The sequence below is a fragment of the Lycium ferocissimum genome, chromosome 3 (assembly GCF_029784015.1).
Source record: "Lycium ferocissimum isolate CSIRO_LF1 chromosome 3, AGI_CSIRO_Lferr_CH_V1, whole genome shotgun sequence".
NCBI lineage: Eukaryota > Viridiplantae > Streptophyta > Magnoliopsida > Solanales > Solanaceae > Lycium > Lycium ferocissimum.
In genome coordinates, this window is record NC_081344.1 from 36,582,568 (window position 1) to 36,606,269 (window position 23,702).

At 42.0% G+C, this 23,702-nt stretch overlaps 1 protein-coding gene across 1 annotated transcript; it reads right to left on the reverse strand.

Annotated features, from left to right (window-relative positions):
* Positions 1-2,741: 2,741 nt before the first annotated feature.
* Positions 2,742-3,050, reverse strand: LOC132048865 (uncharacterized). Its single transcript, XM_059439551.1, has one exon. The coding sequence runs from the start codon at positions 3,048-3,050 to the stop codon at positions 2,742-2,744; it is 309 nt and encodes a 102-aa protein (XP_059295534.1).
* Between the last annotated feature and the right edge of the window lie 20,652 nt (positions 3,051-23,702).

The window sequence follows — 23,702 nt, forward strand, 5'->3', positions numbered from 1 at the left end:
TTATTTTGTAATTCCCGAAACTAATTTTCAAAATTTCCATTTTGCCCTTGTCCTTCTCCGATGTCTTTGCGCCAATATTTCTCATGAATACCACACATATGTTAAATAGAATAAAACATAACCTTATTTCCCACAAGTCAAGGTTATTCCAAATTTTAAAGTGCGCAAAAATGCGGGATATAACACAAACCTACAACAACTGACTTAAAATGAGATTTAACATACGCGAAAAATGAGGTGTAACATCTCTGGCACACAATCTGCACTCAAAAAGAGTGAAGCAAGGTAGTATCAGTACAAAAATTATGTACCGGTAGATATCATATGCCAACTAAGATTAGTATCATGCATACGTTCATAAAATCAACAGAATTGGCAGATAGGCACAACAGCACAACAACCAAAATAATCAACAATAGTCATCAACCCATCACAAGAATAAGCTAAGTCCAATGCAATGCAATGCAACCAATGATAGTATCTCAATAGTACACAAATGCTAAAGGCAAGTTTCGCACAATAGTCATGACCTGCAGGGGACCCATGGTGTCCACTTACCACTTGCTCTGGAACTGACCTCGGATCACGAGCCCATAACTAGGCCACATCCTCCCCCTATCAAATGTGCCCATATATATATATATATATATATATATATATATATATATATATATATATATATTTTTTTGTATCTGATCATATTATGAATCTCAACGTATTTCCAGTTCAACAATCGGTATAAAACAAGATCAATCAATAATATCAATGTCAAGGAATACAGAGCACCATGCCACAAGTCACAACAAGGCTTAGATAAATCAACTCAACAACAGCATAAATGCATAAGTCATCTTAATCAACAAGAAGAGTATGAGCCTGTTTGGATTGGCTTATAAGTTGGCTTATAAAAAATTTTTTTGAGTGTTTGGCTGGCCGGCTTAAAGTCATTTTGTGCTTAAAATAAGCTCAAAAAATAATTGGACCCATTTAACTTAGTTTATCTAAAGCAGCTTATAAGCTAAAAACAGCTTATAAGCCAAAAAAAATAAGTTGGACTACCCCAACTTATTTTTTTCAGCTTATAAGCTGCAAACAGCTTTAAGCTATAAGCCAATCCAAACGGGCTCTATATATGTCAACTCCTTCCTTCCCATATCACAACAAATACACCTCAGGTTTTAGTACATAAAGTAAGGGCGGCAAGCTCACATAATCAGCAATCATACCAAACTAAGTAATATCCAACAAAATGTCATGTCTGAAGACCTAATCATGCTTTCTCCTGTCAATTCTACTACATATACAACCAACTAATCAAAGTCTAACACAAGTAAATCATAACCTACCTCAGATGCAGAACTGGAACAATGCAAGCTACTCCGCTAGAGCTTTCCCCATTCGTAACGCCTTAGAACGCTCAAGGTCTAGCAATATAACGCTAAGTAAGCAATGGCCATCTAATCAACATAGAAATCAACATTTGGAAAGAATACCCCAATCCACCCATAACCATTCGAATGGGCGAAACTAATATTTAAGGGTGAATTTATCCTACCCTTAATCCCAACAATCATAATCCTCCGGTTTATAAGTTTCTAATCAATTTAACCCTTTCAAATTAGATTTTAGGCAAAGTACCCATTTTGGGTGGAACCCTAAGTCTCAACAAATAATTCTCATAATAACTAAGCAATTCCTATCCTAGAAAGTGAAAACCTACTCTTCAAGATGATATAAATAGTAACATAAACAATAGTCTACCATTTTAGATAAAGGTTTCAAGGTTTTAAGGTCTAGAACTTCTATCCACCATTAATAAACCTTAAAAACAACCATGGGAACTTAAAGGAGAAAGGTAAAGGAATGAAATGGTGTTTTAGAACTTACCCTTGAAGATGGTTCAACCAAGCGATTGAATAATCACCTCTTTCTCTCTTGGGAACTATTTTTGGGAGTATGTGACTAATGACTCTTATTTAGAAATATAAAAGTGGGTTTCTGCCTCCCGACGATCGCTGCAGCGGTCACTAGGTGCGCTGCAGCGGTCCCCCTTTAGCGCCCAGACCCTCCACTACGGAAGAGCTAATTAAATGGCACTACTCACCATAGCAGTCGAGACCTCACCGTAGCGATCGAGACCGTATCATAGCCGTCCCGCTATGGCGGACTCTCCCAAACCCGAATACCCGCGGTGGCGGTCAACACCCCGCTATGGCATCTCTACTGTAGAGGCCCCACGCATGCTGTTGCGGTCACACCAGAACCAGAGTAGTCTGGTTTTTCATCAAGTTTTTCCCCAAAACCCGACATCAATCCGAGGACCCATATACACGAACCAGATATGCACACATATGTAAAAACACACTACGGACTCACTTGTGACCTTGGAATTCTTAACGGAGGTCTAATTTACTAAGTCAACCCTCCCAACGGAATAAAATAGGTTTTTCGAACAAGTGCACAAATACAATCAAATGCCTTTGTTTTAGAATTCTAAATCTTTAAGTTTTCACTAGGCTCACTCCTAGTCTCGGAAATGAACCGGCAGGGGTAAAATCATCAAAGCGCACATAACGACTAAGCGAGTCATTACATCAGATACCAATTAAACAACCGTTCATCCTCAAACAGACAAAGGAAGAAACAAGAGGAAAGGTACCTGACTGGGTGAAAAGCTGGGGATTCTTATTACGCATATCGAAATCAGTCTCGCAAGTAGATTCCTCAACTGGACGATTCTTCTACTGAACCTTCACTGATGCTATCTCCTTAGACCTCAACTTATGAGCCTCTCTGTCTAACATAGCAATCGGCTCCTCCTCATAGGACATGCTCTCATCTAACAAGACTGAATCCCAACGAATAATGTAAAAACCATCACGATGATATTTCTTCAACATAGAGAAGTGAAACATCGGGTGAACACCCGACAGACCTGGAGACAAAGCCAAATCATAGGCTACCTCCTCCACACGGCTAAGAATCTCGAATGGACCGATGAACCTGGGACTGAGCTTACCCTTCTTCCCAAACCTCAACACACCCTTCATGGGTGAGACCTTTAAAAAGACTTGTTCCCCAACCATAAACTTAAGATCTCAGACCTTTCGGTCTGCATACTCCTTTTGTCTACTCTGAGCCGCTAAGAGCTTATCCTGAATCACATTAACCTTGCCTAATGACTCCCTCAAAGTCAGCAACCCATAGCCTTACCTAAAATGCATCAAAGCATCCAATAGGAGACCTGCATCTCCTCCCATAAAGAGCCTCAAATGGAGCCATATCAATGCTCGAGTGGTAACTATTATTATAAGCAAACTCTGCCAATGGTAAGAACTAGTCCCAATGACCACCAAAGTCAATCACACAGGCTCGAAGCATATCCTCGAGAACCTGAATCGTCCGCTCAGACTGACCATATGTCTAAAGGTGAAAAGTTGTACTAAGAACTAATCAGATACCCAACTCGGCCTATAAAGTCCTCCAAAATCGGGATATAAACTATGGGGCCTCTATCAGATATGATGGAAATAGGGACCCCATGCAACCGAACAATCTCACGAATATAAAGCTGGGACAACTTCTGAGCAGTGTAGGTAATCTGAACAGGTATGAAATGAGCAGACTTAGTCAACCTATCAACAATGACCCAAATCGAATCAAACTTGCCCAAGGTCTTTGGAAGACCAACAACAAAATCCATGGCTATCCTCTCTCATTGCCACTCAGGAATGGGCATCCTCTGAAGCGTACCCCTGGGTGTCGGGTGCTCGTACTTAACTTGTTGACAATTTAGACACTGGGAAACAAACTCAACAATATCACGCTTCATCTTAGCCCACTAAAAATGCTGCCTCAGCTCAAGATACATCTTGGTAGCACAAGGATGACTAGCATATCTAGAACTGTGGGACTCCTCCAAAATCGTCCGAATCTAGTCATCAACACAAGGCACACAAACACGTCCCTTGATCCTTAAGACCCCCTCACTATCAATCATGGGCTCCTTCGCCTTACCACTCAAAACCTTATCACGAATCTTGCACAATCTTACATCCTCGAACTACTTTGCTTTAATCTGGTCCAAAAGAGATGATCTCGCCTCTACACAAGCCAACACCCTACCCAAATCGGATATATCAAGCCTCACAAAACTGTTAGCCAAAGTCTGAACCTCCATGGCTAACGGACGCTCCGAAGCAATCAAGCGAGCAAAACTACCCATACTAGCTGACTTCCTGCTCAAGGCATCTGCTACCACGTTTGCCTTGCCAGGATGATATAAAATGGTAATGTCATAATCCTTAAGCAACTCCATCAATCTCTGATGCCTAGAATTAAGATCCCTCTTAGTAAACACATGCTGCAGACTGTGATGATCGGTGAATACCTCACAATGGACACCGTAGAGGTAGTGCCTCCAAATCTTCAAAGAAAATAACACTGCTGGTAACTCTAAATCATGCGTAGGATGGTTCTTTTCATGAATCTTCAACTGTCTAGAAGCATAAGCAATAACCTTCATTTCCTGCATCAACACGGCACCTAAACTAGAACGTGAAGCATCACAATAACCACAAAGTCCTTGCCTTCATGGGCAATGCTAGAATCGGAGCTGTAGTCAATAAATCACAGGCAATGCTAGAATTGGAGTTGTAGTTAATAAAGTCTTAAACTTTTGAAAGATCTCCTCACACTCATCGGACCACTGAAAAAGTACTTCTTTCTGATTCAAACGGGTCAAATACAAAGTAATAGAAGCAAACCACTTCACGAACTGATGGTAGTAGCTGGCCAAGCCCACTAAGCTGCAAATCTCTATCACTGAAGTAGGCATAGCCCAATCTCTCACAGCCTCAATCTTCTTGGGGTAAACTATAATCCCCTACTTCGATACTACATGACCTAAGAAAGATACAGACTCAAGCCAAAACTCACACTTGGAGAACTTGGCATACAACTCCCTATCTCCCAACAACCCCAGAACAATCCTCAAGTGTTTCTCGTGATCCTCCCTACTCCGCGAGTAAACCAGAATGTCATCAATGAACACTATGACAAAAGAATCCAAGTATGGCTTAAAAATTCCATTTCATCAAATCCATAAAAGTAGTTAGGGCATTAGTAAGCCCAAATGACATAACAAGAAACTCATAGTGCCCATATCGAGTCCTAAAGGCTGTCTTAGGAATATCTTCGGCTCGAATCTTCAACTGATGATAACCCAATCTCAAATCAATCTTAGAAAACACGGAAGATCCCCTGAAGCTGGTTAAATAGATCATCAATATGAGGAATGGGGTACTTATTCTGAATGGTGACTTTGTTCAACTAGCGGTAATCAATGCACATCCGCATAGTCCCATCCTTCTTTTTCACAAAAAACACAGGAGCACCCGAAGGGGGGATGGTCGGCCTGATAAATCCCTTACTCAAAAGATCCTGAAGCTGCTCTTTCAACTCCCTCAACGCTGCTGGCACCATCCAATATGACGGAATAGAAATAGGGTGAGTCCCTGGCTCTAAGTCAGTACAGAAGTCAATATCATAGTCGGGTGGCAGACCTGGCAAGTCTGTGGAAAACACCTTCGCAAACTCACACACCACAGGAACTGACACAAGAGATGGAAAGTCAACACTAGTATCATGAATATGCACCAAATAAGCCAAGCACCCTCTATCAACTAGAAGGAAAGAAATGATCTTCTTTGGGGAGGGAATAGGGGTACCCTTCCACTCAAGTCTAGACATACCCGACATATCTAAAGTAACTGTATTAGCATGACAGTCCAGAATCGCATGGTAAGGAGCTAGCCAACTCATGCCCAAAATAACATCAAAATCTACCATGTCAAGAATCACTAAATCAAACCATGTGCTATACCCCATAAATGTGACAGTACAAGTCCAGTATACTCTATCTAAAACCACAGATTCTCCAATTAGAGTAGATACATAAATAGGGGCATCAAGCTAATCACAAACCATATCAAACCCATAGAGAAGTACATAGACGCATAAGAGAATGTAGAACCCAGATCAAATAACACAAAAGTCATCCAAAGGATAGACTGAGATGTTCCCTGTAATAACTGCATCTGAACCCTCAGCCTCTGACCTACCAGGAAAGTCGTAGCAATAAACCCGTCCGCCACTAGCCTGCGAACCTCTATGATCACCCTATCCTGTCTGAGCTCCGCCCTACTGGGCTGATGTCCACCTCTGCCTGACTAGGATCCCCCTCTGCTGGGCTGGGTGCCACCTCTACCAGCGGTGTCCAGTCTGAGCACGGTCCTTACCATAAGATCCTCCTCTTCTAGCTGATGAGACTGGAACCCTGGGAGGCTGATACTATGCACCTTCGCCACCATGTCTAAAGATGGGATAGTTCTTTTTGAAATGCCCTTGCTCACCACACTCAAGACATCCACGGTCTAGTGTAGCCCGCTGAACAAAAACAGATGAAGCCGAATAATCACTATGGTCTGAAAATCTATCCTGTGAACGCTCTAGCTGACTAGAAGAGTACTGACTGGCCCCTGATGGGTCTCTAGCAGAAACCAACATAGCTGACTGAATAGAACGTCCCGAATAAACCTGGGAACTCTATCCTCAGGAGAATAAACCACTGAAATTACCACCCTTGCGGACCTTCTTCTCTACATACTTGTTATAACCATCCTGCCTAACACCTTCGACGGTCCTAACATAATCTACAACCTCCTGGAAAGAAGAACTTGAAGCCATAAGCTGAAGAGCTGACAACTTAAGAGCAGTGTTCAACCCTTTCACAAATCTCCTAACTCTTTCCTCCTCATTAGGTAACAGCTAGAGAGCATAACGAGACAAAAAATGAAACCGAACCTCATAAAAAGCAACTGAAGATTACCCTTGTTATATCCCGTACTTTTGCATATTTGGGAAATTTGAAAATAATTGTGACAAGTTAAAGACAAGGCCATATTTTGATTTTGTTCAATATATATGTTGTTTATGAAAAATATTGATGCGAAAATATCAAGGAGGGATAAGGGTAAAACTGGAATTTTGGAAGTTAGTTTCGTAAATTACAAAATGTGGACTAAAAGAAATTGGGCTTTAAAGATCAAAAAAAAAATATTAAGAGGAGCCCAAATCTAAGGGGGGTGGCCGGCCAACTTGTAATGGCCCAACCCATGTGGAAAAGATTTCATCCAAGTAAATAAATAAATGAGAGGGGCTTTGGAAGGTTCAAGAAAAACAAAAGAAGAGAGGAAAAAGAACAAGAGGGCCTCACGGCCAAAGAAAAAAAAAGAAGGAAAAAAAAAAAAGAATTTTCTTGAGAGCCTTCATCCTTGAGCCAAAAATTGTAATTTTCTTGTATTCTTACTAAGCTCAAGACCCTCTTCAACGTGGTATAATTTTTGCGGCGAGAAAACTACTTTTGTGGCAAGCGGAAGTTTAAGAAAAGGTAAGATTTTGTTCTTTTTATCTTGGAAGGAATATAGGTATGGGTTGTAGAATATGGAAAGAAATATAAAGTATAAAAATTGTGTATTATAGATATGTAGATGGGTGTGGCCGAAAATGGGGTTATTGAAGAGGAAAGATTAAAAATTTTATTTGTTATGTTAATTGTGTTGTTGAAGCCTTGTGATGGAAATGGAAGAAAATGGTTCAAGTTGGCATGGAAAATTGTTGGAAATGATTATAGGGAATTATGCGATTTTAATGTAGTTTTTATGTAATTATGGAAGTGGAGTTTTAAATGTGAACTATTATGTTAGTTGGTGAATTTGGAGGGGTGCAAGTCCATATTGGCATGAAGGATTGGTTGTTGAATTGTCATAGGAAGTTTTGTGATTTTATAGTAGATTTATGTAATGGTGAAAATGAAATTGTAAGGTGCAAATTATGATTATTGTTAACGAAATTAGAAGATGAAAATGTGTTATGAATACTTATGTCGAAGGTTGGAAGTTTCGAATGAATTATGATTTCGGTGGGATTTTTGTATATTTTGTAAATATTTTGTAGAATGATATTAAACGCTTCATAATTATATTGGAATGATCTTGAGTAATAAATGAATATGAAAACATCGATATTGGACTGGAAGTGTGAAGTTAGGTTAGAAGTTGTCGCACTATATAGAAAGGAATACTATTCATGCTAGAATGTGTTGTAGTTTGATTGTTGATGTTGTTGGTGTTGTTGTGGTTATTGTTGTTGACACTTTGACCGAGTTAAATTCTCGGGATGTTGTATTTATAGGGGAGGTGCTGCCGAAATTTCGGTAGACAAGTACTAATTCAAGATTGAATGCCAAAAGCCTTATAGTTAACATTTGGTAAACGTGACCATTTGTAGGTTTTGGACAAAACGGGATTTGAGTTTGGACGAGCGTAAGGCGCAACTAAGGTATGTAAAGTTTACCTCTCCTTCTCTTGGCATGTCCTAGTTATGATAGGTCAAAATCCGACCCTCGGGAAAGTCCCATTCCTCGGAAACGACACCTAAATTTATTCCTTTTCCATTCGGGGAATTGAATCAATAACTTACGCGTTAATGTAAAGCAATGTTCAAGCGTCCGTAACCTTTGAAAATGAAAGCGGAATGCCTTGGAATTTTCGTGGATGATCCCATGAGACATAATGACCACGTTTTTATGTTCGTTACTCGACTTGACCCGAGGTGGGGCCACAAGTCCCGAGACCCCCCTTGCTTGATCTATTTGACTTATTTCCGTACGATGATTAAAGGAAACTCGCGGTTAGTGTTCCAACTACTAGACAATAGTTGTTTTAATTATTCCATTGGGTCCTATGATACATTTTGACATATCCCAACGGTTTCAAAAAGCTTGCTTCGACGTAATCCGTTAGAACATCCAAGAAGGTACGTATCACGACTGTCGTCTTATTTCTCTCCTAAATGACTTATCGTTCGCACTGACTTATGAAATGTACTTTGGGGTAATTCCGCTCTTTAGTTTCGAGTTTGATATGTTTTCGTAGGCCCTCTCTGATATGAATAGTCCGGCACAAATATTCTGATATAAATACTCTGATACGAGTAGCCCGATACGAATATTTGATACAAGTATCTTGGTATAAGCATTGTGATATAAGTATTCTGACAGGGATACTTGACATACGTATTTTGATACAGGTACTCCGATATGAATATTTGACATAAGTATTCCGTTACAAGTAATCTGATTTGACTATTCTGAAATAAATACTCCGGTACAAGTAGTTCGATATGGGTACTCCCAATCCTGATATATGTATTTTGATATGAATATTTTGGGATAAATATTCCGATATACGCGCTCTGATGTGAATATTCGACGTGGTTTGATATAAGGAATCATAAGAGTAATCTGTTATAAATATTTCGATAAGAGTATTTTACTATAAGTATTATAATATAAGTACTTTGATATAAGTATTCTGACATAAGTATTTTGATACAAGCACTCTGATACAAATATTTTGATACAAGAATATTGGCATAAATATTCTGATATAAGTCTTCTCGATATAAGCATTCCGATTAAGTAATGCTACGAATAATCCGACAAAGACGTTCGATCATTCCATAGAGTCTTGATTTATGCGCATTTAGTTTCTTACTACTCGCGCGTGCACTTGTTATGATCTCCTTCGCCGGATCCCGGCCGGTATGTATCGTGCGTTTGGTTCGCCGAGCCCTTTGTCCGAGGGCCGGTTCCACACATAAATTCTCGGGTACGAGGTGTTCGGTTTCGGGAACCGTGGCATATGTCCGTCCCCGTTACCGTGTATATGGAGTATGATATGTCCGTCTCCGGAGTATCCGTGGTATATGTCCGTCTCCGGAGTACGGTGGTCGGTTCCGGAGTACTATGGTATATGTCCGTCTCCGGTTACCGTGTGCGGTTCTGGGGTACTGTGGTATATGTCCGTCCCCAGTTACCGTGTATATGGATTATGATGTGACCGGTTCCCGGTTCTCGTGGTATATGTCCGGTTCCCGGGGTACCGTGTCTATATTATGATATGTCCGGTTTCCCGGCGTGGTATATGTCCCCGGGCACCGTGTCTACGTTATGATGTGTTATGGCGCCAGAGACGGGAGTGGCGACCATGTTCCTGTGCCCTGTGTGTGACTCTGATTTGCATCACTTAAAATCTGAAAGTAGGCATTTTGATATTCTGGATAAGGTACGCATTTTCTGTACTTCTGACACCGATCATGATTCAGTATGTTAAACTCCTGCACCTTTGATTTTGATAAGGCTCTGTCCGCTATACCTTCGTATGTCTGATTCTGATTATGGTTTGTTGACTATACTTCTGTACATCTGGATTTGTTTATGATTCTGTTTACAGTATTTCCGACTTTACATACTTGGCATATTTTCCGTACTGACCCCCTTTCTTTGGGGCTGCGTTTCATGCCACGCAGGTATAGACGCGTATTGAGGTGATTGGTCAGCCTAGGATATCTGGTCTGCTGTTCGGAGTGCTCATTTGATCCGGAGCCCACATTTTTGGTACAAATCTTTTAGTTATACATATCTTTGTGTTTATGACTATTCTGGGTACGGCGGGGCCCTGTCCCGTCATATGATTCTGTTGTCTGTATTAGAGGCCTGTAGACATATATGTGGGCTATGGGTCGCCATTGTTCGGTTATGTCTGTGGTTAGTGCTAACGGCCTTAACGGCTGGTTTGTATATATATATATATATTTATTTATGATTATGTCTCGGTATGATATGTACGATAGTTGCGACCACTTCAGGACAATATTCATATAAATTAGCAATGTTGGGCATGAATAAGATATGATTATGTCGATTCAGTAAGTAGGTGCGTACGGGTGTCCAGCTCGGACGCTGGTCGTGGCCCACGGGGTTGGGTCGTGACAAAAGTAGTATCAGAGCGGTTTGTCCTCGGAATGTCTACAGGCCGTGTCTCGTAGAGTCTTGTTTATCGGTGTGTTATGTACCACGTCTATAAACAAGAGGCCACAGGACATTTAGGATGTTGCCTTTCTTTGGATTTTAGATCGTGCGATAGAGCTGTGCTATTAGGATGATTTCTTTCTGACCACTTGTTATGTTTACAGTGATGCCTCCGAAAAAGGCGACAGCGCCCGTGGGCAAGTCGGTGGTGGTTGGATAGATTAGCCGTGCCCGCAGGGTTACTAGGGCCCATGCTCGACTATACCCGAGGTTATGCCCCCCGCCAACGGCTCGCTATGCCACCACCGTCGAGGAGCCCGGCGCAGCCCGCCGCCACTATGGATCGGGGGCTCCGCCATTAGCCCCGCAGGCTCCGCCGCCGCAGCCTCCGGCCCCCGCCGGGGGCCGAGTATAGGGCGATGAGAGATGCGGTACGCTTATCGACGAGGATAAGCGGGGCGAGGCCCGCGGACGCGGCTAGGAGATAACGATGGCGACAGCGTGATAGTTTTGAGGTTCGTGATTTCTTGACTTATAATCCCCCGCAGTTTTATGGGTCTAAGCCCGAGGAGGACCCTCGATTTTATTCGACGATGCGCACGCTCGTTGAGACCGGTCGTGCTTCGAGACCGAGTCCGTCGAGTTAGCCTCACACGCACACGGGATGTTGCCATTAATTGGTACGAGTCCCGGGAGCCGTCCGTAGGCGAAGCACGCGCCCCCGCCTACTTGGAACGAGTTTATAGCCGCCTTTCTCAGCCCACTTTTGCCCCCGCAGCCGCGGCGGGGCCGCAGTTGACAGATTTTTGCGGCCGAGATGTACGGCGTGAGTGTCCGTGAGCACAGCTTAGAGTTTGACCCTCTCGGCCGATACGCACCGACTATTGTGGCGGATATGGTCGACAGGATGCACCGGTATGTGATAGAGTTGATCGCTACTTGGTTGACAACCAGTATGGCGATGGCGCGCGGCAGACGGTACGGATATCGCCCGCTACAAAGCCTATGCACAAGGGATGGAGGACCCAAGGCACTGAGAGGATCGGGCCGGCAGAGATTATGATCGAGGCCACCCAAGAGGGCCGCATCGCTAGTTATTCTCGGGGAGTTTCGAGGCGGCGCCCCGATCGCGTATTAGACAGCCACCGCACGAAGCATACCCCCATGGGCCCCTCGGGTCGGAGACCGATCACTGCAGGGTACTCAAGGGCGGTGCCGCAGCCCTGTGGCTTCGCATTCGCAGCGGACAGAGATTCTCGGTCGGACGGGGCCGCCTATACCTAGATGTCCTTATCGGCAGGGGGCGTCACCCCGGAGAATGTTACCGGCCACGGTGCTTGCTTTTCTTGTGGCCTTCAAGGCCACATTATGAGGGAGTGTCCGTATAGGGATAGTCCGTATGGTGCACCTCCGCCTAGTGGGTCGGGCTGTCGGGTTATCTTCTTCTCGGGGCGTGTGCTCCCCACGGGCAGGGTAGGCCGGCACCAGCAGCCCATGGTAGGGGCCGTGGCGGAGTTCCCAGTTCTGGCGATCCTTCGCATCGTATCTATGCCTTGGCTAGTCGACAGGACCCAGAGGCGCCGCCAGATGCGGTCGCAGGTATTTTACTAGCCTCTTCTTGAAATATATGTATGCCTCGACATGCCTAGACTCTATTTTGTGGTATTTTTCCTTCCTAGCTACTAACAGAATCTGGATAAAGATCCAAAGTGACAGAGTCATTAGAGGTAACTATTCATACGAATGGGAAAGTGAATATTGAGAATTTAAAAGACTACCTCGGTAATTACATAAGTCGAAAAGAAAATGAATAAATAAAAAAAATAAAAGATTCTTCCTAGGTCGAGGTGGGACCCGCTAGAGAACTCCCTGAAAATTGTCAAGACCCCGACTTACCCTAGATTATGTGGAAAAAGTCATGTGGGGTAGTCGACGCAATTATATCAGCATTACCGCATCAAAGTGCATGAAAGTTACGAGGTTAAGCGTGCTAGGGCCAGAGTAATCTTGGGATGAGTGACCCCCTGGGAAGTACGCCGAAATTTTCATAAATGCAAATATAAAAGACAGATAGAAAACCAGGGGTAACCTAAAGGAAATCAGAATGTACCAAACGGTTAGAAACCCCAAAGCGGGCCTGCAGGCTAAGGCGGACTCCGCCGTGGGGAAAGGAAGCGCAACACCGTTCCGAATCAGAGTAAGTTTGAATAAGAGTTTGGGAAATGTTTTGTAAGAAAAATGGTAGTAAATGTATACGTATGCATATGACATCCCATGTATGACTGTGTCGATCGGCAGGTGGGCCCCAGCAGTCAGTGTTGCGATATACGAAAGACATTGACTAAACGGGATTTACGAAACGAACGCAAGATATGGTACAAATGTTACAAAGAGGATTGATACTGATTCCATCCCTAGTTAAGGCTGGAAGGTCCTAGTACTTAAATATTTGGGAATAGAAAGAAAACGAGTACGTAAAGGGGTACAAAGAATGGTAACGTTTGGGGAAAAGTTGAAGGAAAGAGAAAGACCCCCCCCCCCCGAAGTAGTATGAGACCCTATAAGGTCAGCTAAACATTCGAGGACGAATGTTCTAAAGGGGGGGAGGATGTTATATCCCGTACTTTTGCATATTTGGGAAATTTGAAAATAATTGTGACAAGTTAAAGACAAGGCCATATTTTGATTTTGTTCAATATATATGTTGTTTATGAAAAATATTGATGCGAAAATATCGAGGAGGGCTAAGGGTAAAACTGGAATTTTGGAAGTTAGTTTCGTGAATTACAAAATGTGGACTAAAAGAAATTGGGCTTTAAAGATAAAAAAAAAATATTAAGAGGAGCCCAAATCTAAGGTGGGTGGCCGGCCAACTTGTAATGGCCCAACCCATGTGGAAAAGATTTCATCCAAGTAAATAAATAAATGAGAGGGGCTTTGGAAGGTTCAAGAAAAACAAAAGAAGAGAGGAAAAAGAACAAGAGGGCCTCACGGCCAAAGAAAAAAAAAGAAGGAAAAAAAAAAAGAATTTTCTTGAGAGCCTTCATCCTTGAGCCAAAAATTGTAATTTTCTTGTATTCTTACTAAGCTCAAGACCCTCTTCAACGTGGTATAATTTTTGCGGCGAGAAAACTACTTTTGTGGCAAGCGGAAGTTTAAGAAAAGGTAAGATTTTGTTCTTTTTATCTTGGAAGGAATATAGGTATGGGTTGTAGAATATGGAAAGAAATGTAAAGTATAAAAATTGTGTATTATAGATATGTAGATGGGTGTGGCCGAAAATGGGGTTATTGAAGAGGAAAGATTAAAAATTTTATTTGTTATGTTAATTGTGTTGTTGAAGCATTGTGATGGAAATGGAAGAAAATGGTTCAAGGTGGCATGGAAAATTGTTGGAAATGATTATAGGGAATTATGCGATTTTAATGTAGTTTTAATGTAATTATGGAAGTGGAGTTTTAAATGTGAACTATTATGTTAGTTGGTGAATTTGGAGGGGTGCAAGTCCATATTGGCATGAAGGATTGGTTGTTGAATTGTCATAGGAAGTTTTGTGATTTTATAGTAGATTTATGTAATGGTGAAAATGAAATTGTAAGGTGCAAATTAAGATTATTGTTAACGAAATTAGAAGATGAAAATGTGTTATGAATACTTATGTCGAAGGTTGGAAGTTTCGAATGAATTATGATTTCGGTGGGATTTTTGTATATTTTGTAAATATTTTGTAGAATGATATTAAACGCTTCATAATTATATTGGAATGATCTTGAGTAATAAATGAATATGAAAACATCGATATTGACCGGAAGTGTGAAGTTAGGTTAAGTTATTAACTATATAGAAAGGAATACTATTCATGCTAGAATGTGTTGTAGTTTGATTGTTGATGTTGTTGGTGTTGTTGTGGTTATTGTTGTTGCCACTTTGACCGAGTTAAATTCTCGGGGTGTTGTATTTATAGGGGAGGTGCTGCCGAAATTTCGGTAGACAAGTACTAATTCAAGATTGAATGCCAAAAGCCTTATAGTTAACATTTGGTAAACGTGACCATTTGTAGGTTTTGGACGAAACGGGATTTGAGTTTGGACGAGCGTAAGGCGCAACTAAGGTATGTAAAGTTTACCTCTCCTTCTCTTGGCATGTCCTAGTTATGATAGGTCAAAATCCGACCCTCGGGGAAAGTCCCATTCCTCGGAAACGACACCTAAATTTATTCCTTTTCCATTCAGTGGAATTGAATCAATAACTTACGCGTTAATGTAAAGTAATGTTCAAGCGTCCGTAACCTTCGAAAATGAAAGCGGAATGCCTTGGAATTTTCGTGGATGATCCCATGAGACATAATGACCACGTTTTTATGTTCGTTACTCGACTTGACCCGAGGTGGGGCCACAAGTCCGGAGACCCCCCCTTGCTTGATCTATTTGACTTATTTCCGTACGATGATTAAAGAAAACTCGCGGTTAGTGTTCCGACTACTAGACAATAGTTGTTTTAATTATTCCATTGGGTCCTATGATACATTTTGACATATCCCAACGGTTTCAAAAAGCTTGCTTCGACGTAATCCGTTAGAACATCCAAGAAGGTACGTATCACGACTATCGTCTTATTTCTCTCCTAAATGACTTATCGTTCGCACTAACTTATGAAATATACTTTGGGGTAATTCTGCTCTTTAGTTTCGAGTTTGATATGTTTTCGTAGGCCCTCTCTGATATGAATAGTCCGGCACAAATATTCGATATAAATACTCGATACGAGTAGCCCGATACGAACATTTGATACAAGTATCTTGGTATAAGCATTGTGATATAAGTATTCTCGATTGGATACTTGACATACGTATTTTGATACAGGTACTCCGATATGAATATTTGACATAAGTATTCCGTTACAAGTAATCCGATTGACTATTCTGAAATAAATACTCCGGTACAAGTAGTTCGATATGGGTACTCCCAATCCTGATATATGTATTTTGATATGAATATTTTGGGATAAATATTCCGATATACGCGCTCTGATGTGAATATTCTGATGTGGTTTGATATAAGGAATCTGTTAAGAGTAATCTGTTATAAATATTTCGATAAAAGTATTTTACTATAAGTATTATAATATAAGTACTTTGATATAAGTATTCTGACATAAGTATTTTGATACAAGCACTCGATACAAATAAATATTTTGATACAAGAATATTGGCATAAATATTCGATATAAGCATTCGATTAAGTAACTGTTACGAATAATTCGACAAGACGTTCGATCATTCCATAGAGTCTTGATTTATGCGCATTTAGTTTCTTACTACTCGCGCGTGCACTTGTTATGATCTCCTTCGCCGGATCCCGGGCCGGTATGTATCGTGCGTTTGGTTCGCCGAGCCCTTTGTCTGAGGGCCGGGTTCCACACATAAATTCTGAAGTACGAGGTGTTCGGTTCCGGGGCACTGTGGCATATGTCCGTCCCCCGTTACCGTGTACATGGAGTATGATATGTCCGTCTCCGGAGTACTGTGGTATATGTCCGTCTCCGGAGTACGGTGGTCGGTTCCGGAGTACTGTGGTATATGTCCGTCTCCGGTTACCGTGTGCGATTCTCGGGAGTACCGTGGTATATGTCCGTCCCCGGCCACCGTGTATATGGATTATGATGACCGGTTCCCCGGTTCTCGTGGTATATCCGGTTCCCGGTTACCGTGTCTATATTATGATATGTCCGGCTTCCCGCGTGGTATATGTCCCCGGCACCGTGTCTACGTTATGATGTGTTATGGCGCCAGAGACGGGAGTGGCGACCATGTTCCTGTGCTCTGTGTGTGACTCTGATTTGCATCACTTAAAATCTGAAAGTAGGCATTTTGATATTTTGGATAAGGTACGCATTTTCTGTACTTCTGACACCGATCATGATTCAAAGATGTCAAACTCCTGCACCTTTGATTTTGATAAGGCTCTGTCCGCTATACCTCCGTATGTCTGATTCTGATTATGGTTTGTTGACTATGCTTTTGTACATCTGGATTTGTTTATGATTCTGTTTACAGTATTTCCGACTTTACATACTCGGTACATTTTCCGTACTGACCCCCTTTTTTTGGGGCCGCGTTTCATGCCACGCAGTATAGATGCGTATCGAGGTGATTGGTCACCCTAGGATATCCGGTTCTGCCGTTCGGAGTGCTCCTTTGATCCGGAGCCCACATTTTTGGTACAGATCTTTTAGTTATACATATCTTTGTGTTTATGACTATTCTGGGCATGGCGGGGCCCTGTCCCGTCATATGATTCTGTTATCTGTATTAGAGGCCTGTAGACATATATGTGGGCCATGGGTCGCCATTGTTCGGTTATGTCTGTTGTTAGTGCTAATGGCCTTAACGGCTGGTTTGTATATATATATTTATTTATGATTATGTCTCGGTATGATATGTACGATAGTTGCGACCGCTTCTCAGACAATATTCATATAAATTAGCAATGTTGGGCATGAATAAGATATGATTATGTCGATTCGAAGTAGGTGCGTACGGTGTCCAAAATCGACGCTAGTCGTGGCCCACGGGGTTGGGTCGTGACAACCCTGCTCAATGTTACTGAACTCATCACGTCTCTTATCCCTCAAAGTATGCGGAATGTACTTTTCCAAGAATACTGAATAGAACTGAGTTCAAGTCAATGGAGGTAACTCAGCTGGTCTACACTCCACATAAGCCCTCCACCACTACATGGCATCACCCAAGAGCTGGAAGGTCACGAACTCAACACCATGCTTATTAACTACCCCCAAGTTATGGAGCCTCTCGTGACAGTCAATAATGAACTCATAAGTATCCTCATTCTCAGTGCCATAGAAAACTCGAGGCTTCATCTTAGTAAATGTTACACCTCGTAGCTTGGCACGTTAAGATTCGTTAAGTGATAGTTGTACTATTGCGGACGTGGGGTTACAGTTAAGGATGTACGAGGTTATATATGTTCATCCTATTATTATCAGGGTTAAGTTCATATAATAGGTCATGGAAGGGTTAGAGGACAAGGAAATCAGAGAGATTAAGTTTCCGAAACCTTGGACGAAAGTTAGACAAGGATTGGTATGGTAACTTTAATCTGACTTGGAGAAAAGACATCTTTTAGTATTTAAGTGTTTTGAAGTGAATCAAAAGCCTAAAGTGAAGTTTGGGAAGTCTAGTTTTCAACGCAACAAACCGTGCGTCGATTGGACATTGGAATCCAACGTTATGCGCATTTTAAGACAGGTTGTCAGGGCAAGCAATTAACCCTGCGTGAACGCGCCAGAAGGTGGCGCGAACGTGCAGGACAAGACCCTGAAACTCAGCGTGAACGCACCACGGGGTAGAGCGATCGCGCTGAGCAAATTTTAAGTCTGCCTGGACCATTATATAAAGGGGTTACCCCCCTTATTTTCCTCATTCAGACCCCAAATATTCTCCAAAAATCTGGAGACTTCTCTCCAACTCCCAACACCAACTTTTAAGCCTAAATCAGGTATAATTTCCGAATTTCGATCCATACGGTGCATAGGTGCGATTACAAAATCATATAGCGACGCATTGTGGCTTAAGCTCAAGGTGGAGAAGTGAAGATATAGCAATATTATTGAGAGAAAGGTATGAATCTCTTATTATTAATGTCAATCTTGGTTATTTATGGAGATAGAGCTGTTAAATAGTTATTAAATAACTTTGTTGGTGGAAATATGGGATAAACACCATATGAGATGTTTAGGAAGTATTTTGATATTAAGAATATAATGGTTGATGTTGGTATTGCTGCTGTTGTTGTTGGTTGCTGAATTGAGATTTTGGGCTAGGCATATAAACAGGGGAGATGCTGCCCGATTTTTGGCAGAATATAAAATAGTTTAATTTGAAAACTTGGAACAAGTGTGCGATAATGAGTCTAACGTTAGTGTAAATCCTCTCGAATGTAGATTTATGAGCTCGGACGGATAAGCGAAACTAATAGGAGGTCGAACAGGTATGTTAAGCCTCGTCCCTTTCTTTCAAAGGCATGATTCCTAAGTTATGATTTCATAAATATTTGTATCCCCTTCTTGCCTCCGAAAGTTTGACGGTCATGATTCTTAAGAAGTTTCTTATGATGCCAAAGATGAGATGTTTCTATGATGATTAAGATGACGATGACGATTTCATGTTTAAAGGTTCCAAGCTTATGGTTTCAATGTGAATATGAGAATGTTGAGCTATTTCTTGATTTCTCAATTTTATTCATGGATGATGACTCTATTTCTAAAGATTCCAAAGTATATGAGCTGACGCTTTATGAGATTTATGATCTAATTCTATGTTTTCCCTTGATGTTATTCTTCATTGATAGTCTCACCTCATAATGCTAGTTCCTTCAAGGTGAGATATGATGATCATAATGTTCCATAATACAATCGGAGGTTACCGACCTTACGTCACTCAGATAGAGTCAATTGCTTTTGATTGGGCTCTTATGCATGCTTATGTGATGAAGATTACACTGCGCCTATACGGCCGGGCAGCACCACTATTGTGGGCGTAATGGGCGGCTTATGGATAATTATAATAACACCGTGTCTATATGGCACGGGCAGCACCACTAGTGGGCGGTGTGAGATGATTACCCCGGACGCGAGAGGCCCGGACGCGGGCTAATAATGTTATTTGATTGAGAGAAATTAATGTATGTATGTGTAATATGTTTAAAAGTAAAGGTGAGCATGCATGATTCCGCCTTAAGAGGCAAGTAGTTACAGTTATACGTTCTTCTTATGCCTTCCATATTTCTTTATTATGTTATCATATATGCCTTACATACTCAGTACATTGTTCGTACTGATGTCCTTTCTTTTGTGGATACTGCGTTCATGCCCGCAGGTAAATAGGTAGACGCACCTGATCCTTAGGAGCTCCATCAACGGCATCTTGAAAGCGCTCTAGTTGTTCCGGAGCTACAGCTCATTGGTACTACTCTTGTGTATACATTTGGGCATGGTGAAATCCTGCCCCGTCCTCGTGGATTTATGTATCTTATTTAGAGGCTCGTAGACATACGTATGTGGATAGATGTTTCGTAACTTTGTCCGTCCTTGTTATTGTATAATATTTTGGTAAAGCTTATTGACATATGCTTACGGGTATTGCTATTGATGACTATATTAAGTGAGATATTCATAAACAGTCCATGTGGCCCACCTAGTAGTGATAATAAAATGTCAGATTAGAGGTGCTCGGTATACTAGCACAGGGTTCCCGTCATGGCCTCTAGTGGGGTCGTGACCAAAGTGATATCAAAGTAGTTCGTCCTAGGATATGTCTACGAGCCGTGTACAGTAGAGTTCTATTTATGGGTGTTAAGCGCGCCACACTTATAAACAGGAGGCTGCGGGGCATTTAGGAATAACTGACCTTCTTTCTTATCTTAGATCGTGCGATAGAGCCATGTTATCAGGTTCTCCCCCTTCCTAATTGTGTGTTATGATTTCAGCAATGGCTGTGAAGAGGAAAGCTACGGCTGCCCAGAAGGGCAAGGCGATGGCCGAAAAAAGAGCTGCACGGGAGCCACCGGCAGAAGTAGAAGAGGGTGAGTCTCATAATGAGGTTCCCTCCTGGACCTCTCATGCTTCACCCTCGTCAGCGGAGCAGGAAAGAGATTCAGCTCCAGCCCTAGTACCTCCAGTTCCACCGCCAGAAGCTTCGGGCCAGCAGATGACAGAAGACATTAGTTGCTAACCCAGTTGGTTGTCACGCAGGCTTAGCAACAAGGTGCGGGCCAAGGTGATAGGGTGGTGAGTGCAAGAGCCCGCGATTTTATCAGTCTGAATCCTCCAGAATACTATGGGTTGAAACCAGATGAAGACCCGTAAGGATTTATAGACGAGATGCTAAGGACGCTACGGATAATACATGCTTCAGATACAGAGTCAGTGGAGTTGGCGTCCTATAGGTTGCGGGATGTTGCCGTTTTATGGTACAATAATTGGATATCTTCAAGGAAGGAAAATGCACCTCCCCCGGTTTGGTAGGAATTCGTAGATGCTTTCATTTGCCACTATTTGCCACCCGAGGTCCATCGGGCCCGAGCTGACAGGTTCCTAAATTTAAAGCAAGGAAATATGAGTGCTCGGGAGTATAGTCTTCACTTCAATTCATTGGCCCGGTATGCTCCGACCATGGTGGCCGACATGGGAAACTCGGTGCATCGGTTCGTGAGTGGCTTAGGGCCGCATTTGATCAAAGATTGCTTAACAGTGTCCCTGCAGGAGGGGATGGACATCTCCCGTATTCAAGCCTATACCCGTAACTCCGGAAGAGCAAGACAGCCCGGCAGAGGAACGTGATTTGAGAAGGCATAGAAGAGAGCGCATCTTTTGACGCCGAGTAGTGAGTATAGAGGGGAGTCGAGCGTACATATCCCAGATATTTAGGCCAGTCTATGACTAGTGCGCTTTCTCAATTTCCAGGCAAAAGATTTGACCACCCCATTTATTCAGGAAAGGGCCAAAGCTCGAGAGTTTTGGGTTCTCAGTTTAGAGGAGCTCCTAGTCAGAGGAGACCACTGATTCTGCGATGCAGCCAGTGCGGAAGATTACATTCGGGTCCGTGTCACCAAGGCTCAAATACTTGTTATGCTTGCGGATAGATTGGGCATATGATGCGTGATTGCCCTCAATGTGCGGTAGAGGTGAGGCTCAACCCCCAGGATCAGTACCCGATTCTTCATCGTCTGTGTGCCCTCCTGGACAAATTTCCTAGGCTTCAGCAGGCCGTGGCAGTGGTAGGGGGAGCACCCGATTCAAGAGGCCCTCAGAACCGTATATATGCACTGACGGGATGGCAGGATCTTGAATCTTCCCCAGATGTTGTTATAGGTATATTATCGGTATTCTCCCATGACGTATATGCATTGATTGATCAGGTTCTGCTCGTCATATTGCCCCTTATGTCGCAAATCGTATGGGGATGAAACAGGAGCCAATCAACCCTTTTGAGGTAGCTACACCTGTAGGAGACCTAGTAGTAGCCAGGCGGGTATATAGGGATTGCGTGATCGTAGTTTTCGATCGTCATACTACTGCTGACCTACATGAGTTGGAGATGTTAGATTTTGACGTTATTATGGGTATGGATTGGCTAGCCTCATGCTACGCTAACGTTGATTGTAGAATAAAAGTGGTTCGATTCTAATTCCCAGGAGAATCAGTGTTGGAATGGAAAGGCAATGTGGCGTCTCCGAGGGGTCAATTTATTTTTTACCTCAAAGTGAGAAAGATGATTGTCAAAGGCTATATTTATCATTTGGTTCGAGTTCAAGACACAGAAGCAAAACAACCGACTCTTCAATCTGTTCCAGTGGTAAATGAGGTCCCGGATGTATTCCCAGACAACCTTTCACCAGAACGGGAGATTGAGTTTACTATTGATGTGTTGCCGGATACTAAGCCCATATTTATTTCTCCTTATCGAATGGCCCATACAGAATTAAAGGAGTTAAAGGCGTAATTGAAGGATTTGCTTGAGAAAGGCTTCATTAGACCCAGTTCATCGCCATGGGGAGTGCCTGTGTTGTTCGTAAGGAAGAAGGATGGTTCTTGTTACACCTTAGAAATTCCCGTTAGCGTACAGTGGATAGACTATCAAAGGGTATGACGTTTAGGATGTTGTGATAAGTAAGAAATAGCCTTTAATGGTCCTAATTAAGATTTCCAAGACATTTGAAGAAGGAGATGAAAGTTGCTAAGGAAAGCAAGTCATATGTTTGTGTGTCGGGCAAGAATTTCGAGTATCGAATTAATGATAACAGGATGATGTTTTGGAGAAGAGTCAGAACATTCCTTAGATGGTTAGTCAAGTGTTAAACAAGTGTTAAGAAGGTTCCATAAGGATTGGAGATCAAACGAACGACGGAGAACATTCTTGGGAGAAGGACTTATACGACCAACTTATACGGTCCGTATAACATTATACGGCCAAGTATAAGGGTCCGTATAACACCAGCCCGATGATGTCGCCGGTGGTGAACCACGACCACTTATACGGGCTGTGTAATGTTCCGCGGACCGTATAAGTGTCCGTGGAAATCCCGACGAGCTGAGTCAGTTCAGTTATATAAATGTGTTCCCACTTCATTAATTTCATTTTCTCACACTTCTTCATCTCTCTCAAGACCTCTAGAAGGTTCCACATACCTCATCCACAATAACATAAAGGAAATTGATGATCAACTTCATCAAACCAACAAGAATCAAGAGTGTGAAACACATTAAAGTCATCTAAGCCAAGAAATTCCAAGAGAAATGAACTAGGGTTTTGGGTGTAAGAAGAGTATTCCACTCAAGACTTATTCTTCCACTATATAAGGTAAGTTTTATGGTATTCTTATGTTGTTTGAAGTATTGAAAAGTTGAAACACTTGGATTGTAGTAGAATATAGAAAATGGATCACAAATGTAGGAATAGTGTCATTGTTGAGTAGTAATTGGAATGAATCATGAAAATGGATATGTTGTGATCATGAGTAGTTTATGGATGACATTTAGAACATGGAATAAGTATTGTATGTGAAATAACGTAATAGTGAATTATGACCATGATTATGGAGAATTGAAGTGAAATTGTGAAACACAGATAATATAGATGAGTTAATACTTGGGTTATGAATGTTTGGGAGTTGATATGAACATGGAGAAAGTCGTATAAAAAAGGAAGTGGCCCAAATTTTTTCTCCTTTTGTAAGACGTTCTTTTAATC

What these genes read in the sequence shown, in the direction of transcription:
- LOC132048865 (XM_059439551.1), bottom strand. Translation starts at nt 3,050, where the DNA reads ATGAAGGGTGTGTTGAGGTTTGGGAAGAAGGGTAAGCTCAGTCCCAGG.